This window comes from Arvicola amphibius, chromosome 10 (genome assembly GCF_903992535.2).
Source record: "Arvicola amphibius chromosome 10, mArvAmp1.2, whole genome shotgun sequence".
NCBI lineage: Eukaryota > Metazoa > Chordata > Mammalia > Rodentia > Cricetidae > Arvicola > Arvicola amphibius.
In genome coordinates this window covers 110,744,376-110,758,339 of record NC_052056.1, presented here as the reverse complement: position 1 = coordinate 110,758,339, position 13,964 = coordinate 110,744,376, and the positions used below count along the sequence as shown (strand labels likewise).

The following is a 13,964-nucleotide window of genomic DNA, read 5'->3' as shown; positions in this document are numbered from 1 at the left end:
GCCTGCCTCTGCCTCCCGAGTGCTGGGATTAAAGGTGTGCGCCACCACCGCCCGGCAGGAAGACTCTTTTTTTGATCAGAGAATTGAGCTTATTGATATCTAAAGGCATTATTATCATATTGTAGGATCTGGATGGTTCAATGGCACCAGAAGAACATTACACAGAGAACCAAATGAGCAGGGTCCATAGGGACTCACAGAAAACAAAGTGGCAATCATTGATCCTGCCGTGGATTGGCACTAAGTTTTCAGCATGCATATATGTCATGGTTGTTTAGATTGGATATTTGTAGGATTCCTAGAAGTGGCAGTGGCTGTATTGCTGACTTTTTTGCCTGCTCTTGGGACTCTTTTGCTCCAACTTGTCTCTCCTATGCTTAACATGATAGCTTGTGCCTTATCTTGTTGCATCTTGATATGCTGTGTTTGGCCCTATCCTTGGAAAGCCTGTTCTTATGTAAACAGAAATGGAGAAACAGTATATCTGGTTGAGGGGAGATGGGGAAAGACTAAGAATGGTGGGATTGGAGGCTGTAGTCAAGACGTCTTGTGTGATAGAAAAGTAAATAAAAAGAAAACAGAAAATAATAAATAATTATGTCTGGGCCAATGAGGCTGGATGTCTCAGCTGGTCTTCAGTAGACTCTGGAATCCTGAAGAAGTAAACTCTAATATTAGCGAATGAATTGATGTACTAGCAAGGCAAGGGCAAGCAAAGAACAAAAGCTTCCTTCTTCCATGTCTTCCCACATCTAGAATCCTTTGAAAGACGTATCTTCCTGCCTCAAGGTCTGGATCAAAGGTGTTTGTCTTCTGACCTCAAAGGGCTGGACTAGAAGTAAATTCACCCACTTCAAACTAAGCTAAGCAAGTAATCATAGGCAAGCTCTCCATTTCTAGATTGTACTTCATTCTAGATGTGACAAAGTTGACATCCAGGAATATTTCACGGACCAGTTGTGCAGACACAAGTATCTGATGCTCACAGACATAAAAGAGAGATGACCCAGGACCAGTGGCCCTGATTTTGCTCTTATACCCATGAAAATATAAGTTGTGGGCATGGGAGTAGGCAAAGCAGAGATACTCTTCATTTAGAGTTGTTAAAGAAAAGAAGACGCTGAGAATTTTTATGGAAAAGTAAGAAAAGGAGAAATGAAAGAACATTAATAGAGAAACTCTTCAGAGAGGGAGGGGTTCCCAAGAGAGCAAAAAGTGTCTCAAATCCAATGTCTAAAGATGTTATAGGTAGTGGTTCTCAACCGTCTAATGCTGTGACCCTTTAATACAGTTCTTCATTTTGTGGTGACCCCAACCATAAAATTATTTTATTGATACTTCATAAATGTAATTTTTCTACTGTTATGAATCTCAATTCAAATATCTGACATGCAGGATATCTGATATTCTACCCCTAAGGGTTTCCACCCACAGGTTGAGAACCACTGTTTTAGTACAAGGCAGGAACTGATCTAAAGCTGCGGTAACCTCTACAGATTTGGTTAATTTTTTAGGTGGTCATGTGTTGATGCAATGGAAAGCTCATGTGCTTTGTTAACACTCACCTAGCCCAGCCATGGAGAAGCCTGTGTAATGCCCCCTGCCACTGAAGTCAGGGAAATTTGAAGTCCTCTTTCCCCATCTCCAACTTTTGTTTTATTGACTGCTGATCTGTTAGTCCCTGTGTGGAGTTGTTACCTCCAACCTCATAGGTATCTCAAGTGTTGTCTCTGCAGTAAGCTCTCTTTGTTCTTACATTTGCATGACTGGCTTGTAGCTCTACCATGAGGAGAATAAACTCTGTCCCAGCCACCAAGAGGTAGCCACAGACTTTCTCAGTTACCTCACATTCAGATTCATGTCAACAGAGTGAGCTTGTCGGTAAGTGGAAGCCTCTTGATAGAAGCCATATTGACCTATAATTTAGTCTTTTGAAATCAGCAGCATCAGGAGAAAGGATGTATACAAGGAATAATTGCTTATGTTTTTTTCAGGACCTTAGGAGGCCAGCTGTGCTGGCACAGAGCCTTGTCCTTCTTACCTGCTTACTTTGACTTTCTCATACCGAGAACAAACCATGTTATCCATTTTCTCAATGCCCCAGACTCTTCTCATTTTCAACCCAGTATCTGTTCTCATAGCAACATCTGAGAGCAAATTGCAATCCACGCCATGGGCCCTCTCCCCTTACTACCTTCAGAGAGCAACTTCTATACCAGTTCTGCCTGGATTGAGGGTGGATTTCCCACCTCAGTTAACCCAATCAGAGAAGCCGTCACAAACACACCCAGAGATTTGTTTCCATAGTGATTCCAAGTCCCGTCAAACTGACAAGCCAGATTAATCATCACAACATGCTTTTATGTATCTGGAAATGCTCCCCAAGCTGCTGCAGGAGGCAGAGCAGGGCTGTGTCTGGCCTTGGTCTACTGCCTATGATATGAGATTCTCTCCTCCCTTTCTAGCCATTTCCCAGGTCTCCTAAATTGAAAATTTCTGAGTAGGAGTGTAAGATAAAAATTCAAGGCACCTAATTAAAATTCAATTTCATATAAAAATTAATTTCACTGCAAATTTTCCTGGGGCATACACTAAACTGTCACCCGAAATTTAGTTGAGTGGAAGCACCTGTGTTTCATGGTTGTGAACTCAAGTAAACCTAGGTGAACTATTTTTTGGCTTTGTTTTCTTCACACTATTTCAATCTCCTGGAACAAATCACTAAAGCAATACCTGCAGATCCACCATGAATTATCTGTCCTTATCAAAGCTGGCATGCTTTTGGGCACTACTGCCAAATCACAGCCTATTGTAGTACCTACCTCACACTTGTAATCTCCATGAGTCTTTCTATGGTCACAATCCCAGTGTCTGTAGACATGGCCCCTCATCTCCATGAGTTTTTCTATGGTTGCAATCCGAGTGTCTGTTCCCAGTGTCTGTAGACATAGCCCCTCATCTCCGTAAGTCTTTCTATGATCACAGTCCCAGTATCTATAGACTTGGCCCTTCAATACCTTTGCTTCTGTTTTCCTTCACTTTATTATTTCAGAACCTGCTTCTTCATTCCAATTCAACAATAGAGAATGTAGAGGGTTTTCTTTTGCAATACTAGAACAATGAAAGATGTATACCCAAGAGAGTATGAGCAAGGAAGTCAAGATCATGACGGATTCACCCACTGAGACAATGTCTGAGCTAATGGAAGCTCACAAACTCCAACTGGACTGTGAATGAACAAGCATGGGATCAAACTAGTCCCTCTGAATGTGGTTAACAGTTGGGGCAGACTGAGGGGCCAATGACAACGGCACTGGGATGTCTCTACTACATGTACTGGCTTTTTGGGATCCTATTCTCTTTGGATGTATACCTTGCTTAATGTGGATATGGTGGGGAGGGTTTTTGGACTTCCTACAAGGTAGGGTGCCTTGCCCTCTCTTAAGACTGGAAGGAGGTTGGGGGGAGCTGTGAAGGGAGTGGAAGGGAAGTGGGAAGAGGGGAGGAAGTGGGAATTTGGATTGGTTTTTTTTTTTTTTTGGTTTTTTCGAGACAGGGTTGGTTTTTTTTAAGTAATAAAATAAAATAATAATAATAAAAGATGTATCCCCAAGTATAGAATGGGCCCTGTTCTGTGGACACTGAATAAAAGCTATCTAGAAGGTGCATTTGCTCCTCACCATTGTAAATGCAAGTGTCCTGAGGCAGTAGGTTCCAGGTTTGTTTCAGAAAGTTTCTTGGAATCAGGAACTAGATCTAATAGTTGGGAGTGTTATTGATTTTTCCTTAACAATATTTTGTCTGCCGCACTCAGCATGAGGACTCCAGGAAAGCACCATCAATTTGTGTTTAGTACATTGAGCAAAAGGCTTCTAAATGTATGTGGAAATCAGTTCCAGTCCCGAAAGAATTTCTAATCAGAAGACAGGATTCTGAACGAGGCACAAAATAAAAGCACACATTAAGGAATCAAGGAGCTGGAGAGAAGGCTCAGTGGTTACGAGCCCTTGCTGCTATTGCAGACAGCCTGTGTTCAGTTCCCAGCGCCCATGCCAGGAAACTCATAACCAATTGTAACTTCAACTCATGGAGGCCCTCTTTTAGCCTCCATGGGTGCACACACACACACACACACACACACACACACACACGAACATATATCTCCTTTTAAATGCAATCAGCATTACAACTAGAAAAGCACATTTTAAGATGTGCATCTAAGTGACACCATGATTGTGCGGCCTTGATATGCAGAGTATTTTTCCAAGTGTTTCACACTTTGTCTTTTACCTAGACTTTCAAATGTGCTCAGTACAAAATAGCATGTTAACCCCATGTGTTCTTCCCTACAGGTTTTCTGTCATCTTTCATGTTACTTTAATTCCTTTTTTTTCTAATTAAGAATTTTGTGTAATGGAAATAAAAAAATAAAACGAAGTTAAAATCTTTCTTCCTTCCAATATTTATTCAATAATCTCTACTGGGCACCTACCTGTGAGAGAACCTAGAGATGGATTAACTGCAGTTGACAGGAACAGTTCTAGAGCAGCAGAGACGGCTGCTCTTCTAGAGGACCTGGGTTCAGTTCCCAGCACTCCCATGGCAGTTCACACCCAGCTGTAACCCTAGTGGCAGGGGATCTGAGGTCCTTTTCTGACCTATAAGGGCACCAAGAACACATAGTTCACAGATGCATGTAGGCAACTGCTCTTTGGAATTGAAAAAAATGAAGAGAAAAGACAAAGATAAATTTCTGTGGCATAAATTTGATTGAATTTATGAATGAATGAATGAATGAATGAATGAATGAAATGGGGGAAACTTCCTTTTCTTAAGCACTCAGATTGGATACCCAAACTGTCATTGATGTGTCTTTAATTCCGTCGAATGTTTTCTAAAGTGTCACAAGGGGTGAGAACACACCATGAATTACCTGTGCTGGACGGGGACATGGGAACTGGGGTGGAGAGGATGCTGCGCGCTACGCATGTGACTATTTCAGGCTCCATTCAGATACCGTAGTCCCAGATCCGGAAGTCGTCCGCTGCCGGAAGTGACGCGGGGCTCGGAGCTCGCGGGAAACTCGTCTAGCTGGCTGGCGCACCGGTGGGACTCCAGCTGCCATGAGCCTCTGGGTGGACAAATACCGGCCGTGCTCCCTCGCCCGGCTGGACTATCACAAGGAACAGGCGGCGCAGCTGCGCGACCTGGTGAGCAGACCGGGAGCGGGGAGGCCGGCACGTTCCGCCGCTTCCTGAAAAAGCCCGCGGAGCAGGGAGTGAGAAGGCGGGCGCTCCAGGGCTAGCGGGGACCCAAAGTGACAAGTTCCCGGAGTGCTGCTTCTGCTGCCCGGGGTCCCGTGAGCTTGGGGTGCGCACCTGGCGGAGGCTGCAAACCCCGGTTGTAGGAGGGGCTGGGGCCGACAGGCTCTCCTGCTACAGGTAGCTAGATGGCAGGCTGATGGAGGGGGACAGTGCCCTGCACCCTGTTCGTAGTTACTAGCTTCTTCGGAATCACAGCTAAGTCCTTTCTGAAAACGAGGACTTATTTTACCAACTGCCTCTGTCCTCCGTATGAGAGGTTTTGGAAGAATCGGGAGGGAAGTGGAAGATATGTTTTAGTTGTCTTTTTTGTTGTTGTTGTTATAATGTGTGCAATAATGTAAAAATTGAGCATTATACTTCTTGTGTATGCATACCGGTTTTTACAGTGGCTTTAACGTTAAGTTTTCTACCCATAGGATGGACACATTTTTTTTTTTTTTTTGGATTCCTGTGGCTACTTGTTTAATTAGGGCAGGGGTTTAATATACTTTTCCTACACGTTAATTTACTTTTAAACAGTCTACATCTCATCGGATCAAGCCCCCATGCCCATAGTGCCCTTTAGCTTGATGCTATTCTCTTCCTGCGGTTTGATAACACACTTTTCCCCGTAGCATCCCTTATGTGCAGTCTTCCTGTACCCTCCCCCCCCCACCCACCCAAATGAACTTGCAAGGGAACCAGTGTACCCCCTTCTTAGCAAGAAAATTATTTTGGGAACCCAGGCAAGACAGTTATAGAGATCTGTTCCACATTCCCATCAGCCCTCGTTTTTGAAAGTGCCCTTCAGAGAGCTTGCTGAGGGAGTTCCTGGCTTTAAGCTTTTAGTGTTGTGCCTTGCATGCTCTGTGTTGTGCATGCAAGTTAGATTAAATTAGTGCCCAGGGAAAGGAAACGTGAGAGTTTGATAAATTTTCTATTGGCGTTGGATAGTAAACAAAATACCTTAGTACTTTAGAAGTAGTTTGTTTAACCTGGAGCACCTGGGTTTGACGAAGTAAAATGCCTTGTTCCTTCTTCCCTAGGTGCAGTGTGGTGACTTTCCTCACCTCCTAGTATATGGGCCATCAGGTGCTGGAAAAAAGACAAGAATTATGTGTTTCCTACGAGAACTTTATGGTGTCGGGGTGAAAAAATTGAGAATTGAGCATCAAGCTATCACAGTAAGCCTCTCTTGTCAGTGCTCAGTAGATGTTTCTGGCAAGGATTTTCTTTTCTTTTATATATATATATATATATATATATATATATATATATATATATATATTAATTGAGCTATAATACACATTTTTCTCTGCTCCCCTTCCTGCCTCTTCCCTCCCCTTCACCTCTTTCCCATGGTTTCCATGCTCCCAATTTACTCAGGAGATCTTGTCTTTTTCAACCTCCCATGTAGATTAGATCAATGTATGTCTCTCTTGGGGTCCTCATTGTTGTCTAGGTTTTCTAGGATTGTGAATTGTAGACTGTTTTTTTCTTTATGTCTCAAAGCCACTTATGAGTGAGTACATACAATATTTCTCTTTCTGGGCCTGGGTTACCTCAATCAATATCATGTTTTCTAGATCCATCGATTTGCCTGTGAATTTCAAGATGTTGTTGTTTTTTTTCTTCTGTGTAGTACTCCATTGTGTAAATACACCACATTTTCTTATCCATTCTTCGGTCGAGGGGCATTTAGGTTGTTCCCAGGTTCTGGCTATGACAAACAATGCTGCTATGAACATAGTTGAGCACCTGTCCTTGTGGCACAATTGAGCATCCTTTGGATATATACCCAAAAGTGGTATTACTAGCTCTTGCGGAAGGTTGTTTCCTAATTTTTTGAGAAATTGCCACACTGACATCCAAAGGTGCTGTACCAGCTTGCATTCCCACCAGCAACATCTCCCCCACAACTTTTCCCCCACAACCTCTCCAGCATAAGTTGTCATCAGTGTTCTTGATCTTGGCCATTCTTACAGGTGTAAGATGGAATCTCAGAGTTGTTTTGATTTGCATTCCTCTGATGTCTGAGGTTGTTGACCATTTCCTTAAGTGTATTTCAACCATTTTAGATTCTTCTGTTGAGAGTTTTCTGTTTAGGTTTGTACTACATTTTTTTATTGGATTATTTTTCCTTTGATGACCAGTTTCTTGAGTTCTTTGTATATTTTGGAGATCAGACCTCTGTCTGATTTGGGGTTAGTGAAGATCTTTTCCCATTCTGTAGGCTGTCGTTTTGTCTTGTTGACCATGTCCTTTGCTTTACAGCTTTTCAGTTTCAGGAGGTCTCATTTATTAATTGTTTCAATCAGTGTCTATACTACTGGTATTTAGGGAGTGGTCTTCTGTGCCAATGCGTTCAAGTGTACTTCCCACTTTCTGTTTTATAAGATTGAGTGTGGCTGGCTTTATGTTGAGGTCTTTGATCCATTTGGACTTGATTTTGTGCATGGTGATAGATATGGGTCTATTTTTATTCTTCTACATGTTGATATCCAGTTACGCCAGCACCTTTTGTTAAGTATGCTTTCTTTTTTCCGTTTGATATATTTTGCTTCTTAGTCAAAAATCAGGTGTTCGTAGATCAGATATTAATCGTGTAGATTAATATCTGGGTCTTTGATTTGGTTCCATTGGTCCTTCTGTCTGTTTTTATGCATATACAAGGCTGTTTTCAGTACTGTAGCTCTGTGCTAGAGTTTGAAGTCAAGGATTGTGATGCCTCCAGAAGTTCTTTTATTGTACAGAATTGTTTTGCCTATCCTGGGTTTTTTGCTTTTCTATATGTAGTTGAGTACTGTTTTTATGAGGTTTATGAATAATTTTGCTGGGATTTAGATGGGCATTGTGTTGAATCTGTAGACTGCTTTTGGTAAGATTGCCATTTTTTACTATGTTAATTCTACCTCCTCAAGAGCATGGGAGATCTTTCCACTTTTTGGTGTCTTCTTCAAGTTCTTACTTCAAAGATTTAAAGTTCTTGTCATACAAATCTTCCAATTGTTTGGTTAGAGTTACTCTGAGATATTTTATGCTATTTGTGGCTATTGTAAAGGGTGATGTTTCTCTGATTCTTTTTCAGCCCATTTATCTTCTGTGTAAAGGAGGGCTACTGTTTTTGTTGTTGTTGTTGTTTTGTTTTTGTTTTTTGTTTTTAGTTAATCTGGGATCCTGCTACATTACTGAAAGTGTTTATGTAGAAGTTCCTTGGTAGAATTTTTGGGTTGCTTATGTAAACTGTCATATCATCAGCAAGTAATGAGAGTTTGACTTATTCTTTTCTGATGTGTATCCCCTTGATCTCCTTTTGTTGTCTTATTGCTCTAGCTAGGACCTCAAGAACTGTATTGAATAGATATGGAGAGAGTGGACAACCTTCTCTTGTTCCTGAATTCATTGGAATCACTGGGAGTTTCTCTTCATTTAGTTTGATGTTGGCTGTTGACTTCCTGTATTTTGCCATTGTTATGGTTAGGTATGTTCTTTGTATCCCTGCTCTTTTCAAGACCTTTATCATGAAGGGATGTTGTATTTTGTCGAGATCTTTTTAAGTATCTAATGAGATGATCATGTGGTGTTTATTTTTTAGTTTGTTTATATGGTGGATTACATTGATAGATTTTCATATGTTGAACCATCCCTGCATTTCTGGGATGAAGCCGACTTAGTCATGGTGGATGATGGTACTGATGTGTTCTTGGATTCGATTTGCCAGTATTTTATTGAGTATTTTTGCATCAATGTTCATGAGTGAGATTGGTCTGTAATTTTCTTAGTCATGTCTTTCTGTGGTTTGGGTATCAGGGTAATTAATTGTAGCCTCATGAAAGAGTTTGGCAATGTTGCTTATGTTTCTGTTGTGTGAAATAATTTGAGGAGTATTGGTATTAGTTCTTCTTCGAAAATCCTGTAGAATTCTAAGCTGAAATCATTTGGTCCTGGGCTTTTTTTGGTTGGGAGATTTTTGATGCCTGTTTTTATTTCTTTAGCAGTTATAGGTCTATTTAATTTGCTTATCTGGTCTTAATTTAATTTTGGTAAGTGATATTTATCCAGTAAGTTATCCATTTCCTTTAAGTTTTTCCATTTTTGTGGAGTACAGGTTTTCAAAATATTACCTGATGATTCTCTGTATTTCCTCCATGTGTGTTGTCATGTCCCCCATTTTCATTTCTGATTTTGTTAATTTGGATATTCTCTCTCTGCCATTTGGTTATTTTGGATAAAGGTTTGTCCATTTTGTTGATTTTTTTTCTCAAAGAACCAACTCCTTGTCTCATTAATTCTTTGTATTGTTTTCTTTGTTTCTATTTTGTTGATTTTAGCTCTCAATTTGATTATTTCCGGCCATCTAGTTCTCTTGGGTTAGTTTGCTTTTCTTGTTCTAAAGTTTTCAAATGTTCTGTTAATTCACTAGTGTGGGATTTTTTCAGCTTCTTTCTGTAGGCATTTAGTGCTATGAACTTTCCTCTTAACACTGCTTTCATTGTGTCCCATAAATTTACGTATGTTGGATGGTCATTTTCATTGTATTTTAGGAAGTCTTTAATTTCTTCCTTTATTTCTTCCTTGACTCATTGATGATTCAGGTGATTATTGTTGAATTTCCACGTGTTTGTGGGCTTTCTGAAATTAGTGTTGCTTTTAAATTCTGATTTTAAGCCATGGCAATCCAATAAGATACATGGGGTTATTGCAATTTTTTAATATATGTTGAGGTTTGTTTTGCTATTATGTGGTCAATTTTTGAGAAGGTTCCATGGGGTGCTGAGAAGAAGGTATATTCTTTTATGTTTGGATGGAATGTTCTATAGATGTTTGTTAAGTCCATTTGATCCATAAATCTGTTAGTTCCCTTGTTTTTCTGTTAATTTTTTGTCTGATAGACCTGTACCGTGGTGAGAGTGGAGTGTTGAAGTCTTCCACTATTAGTGTGTGGAGTTTAATGTGTGATTTAACATTTAGGAGTGCTTTTTTTTCATATGAGAGTGCCCTTGTATTTGGGGCATCGATGTTTAGTAGTGAGATTTCCTCTTGATGGATTTTTCCTGTGACTAATATGAAGTATCCTTTTTTTTGTCTCTTTTGATTTTAGTTTGAAGTCTATTGTGTTAGATATTAGGATAGCTATATCAGATTGTTTTTTGGTTCATTTAATTGGAAAATGTTTTTCTCAACATTTTACTCTGGGGCAATGTCTGTCTTTAAGGTTGAGGTGTGTTTCTTGTTGTAGCAGAAGGATGGATTCTGTTTTCATATTCAGTCTGTTAGCCTGTGTCTTTTATAGGTGAGTTGAGTTCGTTTATATAAGGGATATTAATGACCAGTGATTGCTATCTCCTGTTAATTTAGTTTTTGTTGTTGGTTATGATAATTTGTGTGTTTTTCCCTTCTATGGGATTTGCTGCTGTGCGATCACCAGTTGTTTGTGTTTTTGTTGATGCAGCCAACTTCCTTGGGTAAGAGTTTTTCTTCTAGTACTTTGTGTAAGGCTGGGTTTGTGGCTTGGTATTGGTTAAGTGTGGCTTTGTCATGGAATATCTTGTTTTGTCCTTCTATGGTGATTGAAAGTTTTTCTGGGTGTGGTAGTCTGGGCTGGCGTCCATGGTCTCTTAGTGTCTGCATAGCGCAACGCTTCACCATTGACTTTCTAGCTTTCATTGTCTCCATTGAGAAGTCAGATGTAATTCTGATAGGTCTGCCTTTTTATGTCACTTTGGCCTTTTTCCTGCGCAGCCCTTAATATTCTTTTCTTCATTCTGTATGTTTAGTGTTTTGATTATTATGTGGTAAGGGAACTTTTTTTTTTGATCCAGTCTATTTGGTGTTCTGTAAGCTTCTTGTATCTTCATAGGCATCTCTTTCTTTAGGTTGGGAAAGTTTTCTTCTATGATTTTGTAAAATATATTTTCTGTGCTTTTGAGTTGAAATTCTCCTTCTTCTATACCTATTATTCTTAGGCTTGGCCTTTTCATGGTGTCCCATATTGCTTGGATATTTTGTGTTAAGCTTTTGTTAGATTTGATGTTTTCTTTGACTGATGAGTCTATTTCCTCTATTGTATATCAGTGCTTGTAATTTTCTCTTCCATCTCTTGTATTCTGCTGTTTATGCTTGCATTTGTGGTTCCTGATCATTTTCTCATGATTCCTGTTTCTATAATTCCCTCATCTTGTGTTTTCTTGATTGTCTATTTCAGTTTTCAAGTCTTGAGTAATTTCTTTCATATGTTTGATTGCTTTTTCTTGGTTTTCTTTAAGGGGTTTGTTGATGTCTTCCAAATTTTTGTTTGTCTTTTCCTCTATTTCTTTGAGGGAACTTTTCATTTCCTCTTTAAGGGCCTCAAACATTCTCCTAAAGGTATTTTTAGGTCATTTTCTTCTGCTTCATCTATATTTGGTTGTTCAGGTCTTGCTGTTGTAGTGTCACTAGATTTTACTGGTTTTATGTTCCTGCTCTTTCCTTGTCTACCCATCTTTTCCTCTCATTGGTGTAGCTGGGCTGTCTGTGGCTCTGGTAATCAATCTTCCAGGTGCCAGTAGATCCAAGGCTCAGGTGGTTGATCTTTGTAGTGCAGTCACGGTTTCAGTCTCCCCGTTAGTCACTCCGTGTCCCAGGAGCTTGCTCAGCACTCCTATGGTTTGTTCTGCTACTGTGGAGTTTGCTGTATTAGGCTTACTCTGTTTTAGGGTGCCGGTTCAAAATTGTTTCTGTAAATGTCCCTTGTCTAAATTTGCTCCTGCCAAGGTCCCTGGCTTGGGGTTGGTCCCACAGAGGACCTCGCCTACTTCCTCAGAGGTCCCAGACTCATGCCCGGACCTACAGAGGTCTCTGGTTCCTGCTCAGTCACTCTAAGGTCCCAGACTCACTCCAGGACCATCAGAGGTTCTGGCTCAGGCCTAGTTCCTGGGAGGTCCCAGACTCACACCTGGACCTGCAGGAGTCCTGGCTTAGGTCTACTCCCTCAAAGGTCCCAGACTCATGCAGAGGCCTGCGGAGGACACTGATTCCTGCCTATACCCTCATAGGTGCCAGACTCATGCTAGGACCCACAGAGGTCTCTGGTTCTGCCCACTCCCCCAGCAATTGTTACGCTGAACCTACTCCTGTGCAGTTTGCTGTCACAAGTCTGCTCCAGCCTAGGTTTCTGGCTCAGTCCTGTTCCTGTAAATGTCCCTGGTCTGGATCCGCTCCCGATCCTGCAAAGCTTGCCGTCTGTAGCCTGTTCTGACTTAGGTCACTGACTTAGTCCCATTCCCGTGGAGCTCACTGCCTCTGGCCTGCTCCGGCTTAGGTCGCTGGCCCAGTCCTGCTTCCGCAAATTTCCCTGGTCTGGATCCACTCTTGCTCCCATGGAGTTTACTGTCCCAGGCCTGTTCCAGCCTAGGTCACTGGCACAGTCCTGCTTCTGCAAATACCTCTGGTATGGATCTGCTCCTGTTCCTGTGGAGTTCGTCATTCCAGGCCCACTCTGACCCAGGTCACTGGCTCAGTCCTGCTACTGTGGAGTTCTTTGCCTCAGGCCTACTCCAGGCCAGGTCACTGGCTCAGTCCTGTTCCTGTGAAGTTTGCTGCCTCAGGTGTCCCTAGCAAGGAATTTCAATCCTAGTCATGTATACACCCCTCCCCACCAGTGGCTGCCTATGACTTAAATGTGTGTGTGTGTGTGTGTGTGTGTGTGTGTGTAGTATGCATCCATCAGTTGAAACAGACATTCAAATGTTGTCTATAGTAATTAGCTGTAGAACATGCATGCTTTAAGTTGATACATGGTCATCATCACACTAGTTGTCTGAGAGGGATTGCAAAGACATTTTTAACTGGGAAGAGTAAAACAGGTGTGCATGAGATTCCCTCTTTCTATGCTGTTATTTGCCGTGGAACATGAACATATTTTTCCTTTATTTCTGTGTTAACATGGAAGACTGTTCAGGTAGTTAGCAGTGGTGATTGGTGATACACGAGAAAAAGAAAATAGCCAGTAAGTAATGTTGAGCAGATTCTTGTTTCATTCACAGACTCCATCTAAAAAAAAAATTGAAATCAGCACCATTGCCAGTAACTACCACCTTGAAGTTAACCCCAGGTAAACTGCTACTAAACATTTTTAGAAAAGTAGTAGGAATTACAATTTTAGCAAAAACAACAAAAAAAAATTTACAGTCATTGTCCTCCAGCTTAGAGTTATTTTTTGAAATATTGCTGTACATTTGGAAGCTTGGCACACAGAGCAGTTTATTAAAGCAAAGCTGGTTGCTTGACCCACAGCCTGGTGTGCCCTGGTGTGCTCTCACTGAAGTCCGCCCGCTCTGCAGAGCTCACAGTTTGCAGTTCCGTGCATGAGCTCTGTTACGCTATCCTGACTCTTTCAGTGTTGGGGAGCATAAACAAAGCTGTCTGAAAAGTCAATCCTGTCTGGAATAAGTATTTCAGATACCGAATGTGGGCCACCATGCTTCTTTGGTATATTTTGTGTTTTGTTGTCTCTATTAGAGGATTATGTTAGGAAATAGCTATTGCCTGGATGCCTACTGAGATAGAAGGTCCAAGTCCTGCTATGGGGGTTGGGGGGACACTGGGGACCCATGTTACAGTATCAGTTGGAAAAGTGTCCTTAGGGCAGCAACCACCATGGACCATGTCACTGAGGTGAGT

General features: G+C 41.2%; 1 protein-coding gene across 3 annotated transcripts in view; it reads left to right on the top strand.

Moving 5' to 3' along the window:
- Positions 1-5,082: 5,082 nt before the first annotated feature.
- The window catches only part of LOC119825299 (replication factor C subunit 3-like), a 52,655-nt gene continuing 43,773 nt past the window's right edge, over positions 5,083-13,964 (top strand). For all 3 annotated transcript variants that reach the window (XM_038346095.1, XM_038346096.1, XM_038346097.1), the window contains exons 1-3: positions 5,083-5,210; positions 6,350-6,487; positions 13,328-13,395. In XM_038346095.1, coding sequence (XP_038202023.1) covers positions 5,124-5,210; positions 6,350-6,487; positions 13,328-13,395 — 293 coding nt within the window. In that variant the 5' untranslated portion in view covers positions 5,083-5,123. The remainder of the gene's footprint in view (positions 5,211-6,349; positions 6,488-13,327; positions 13,396-13,964) is intronic.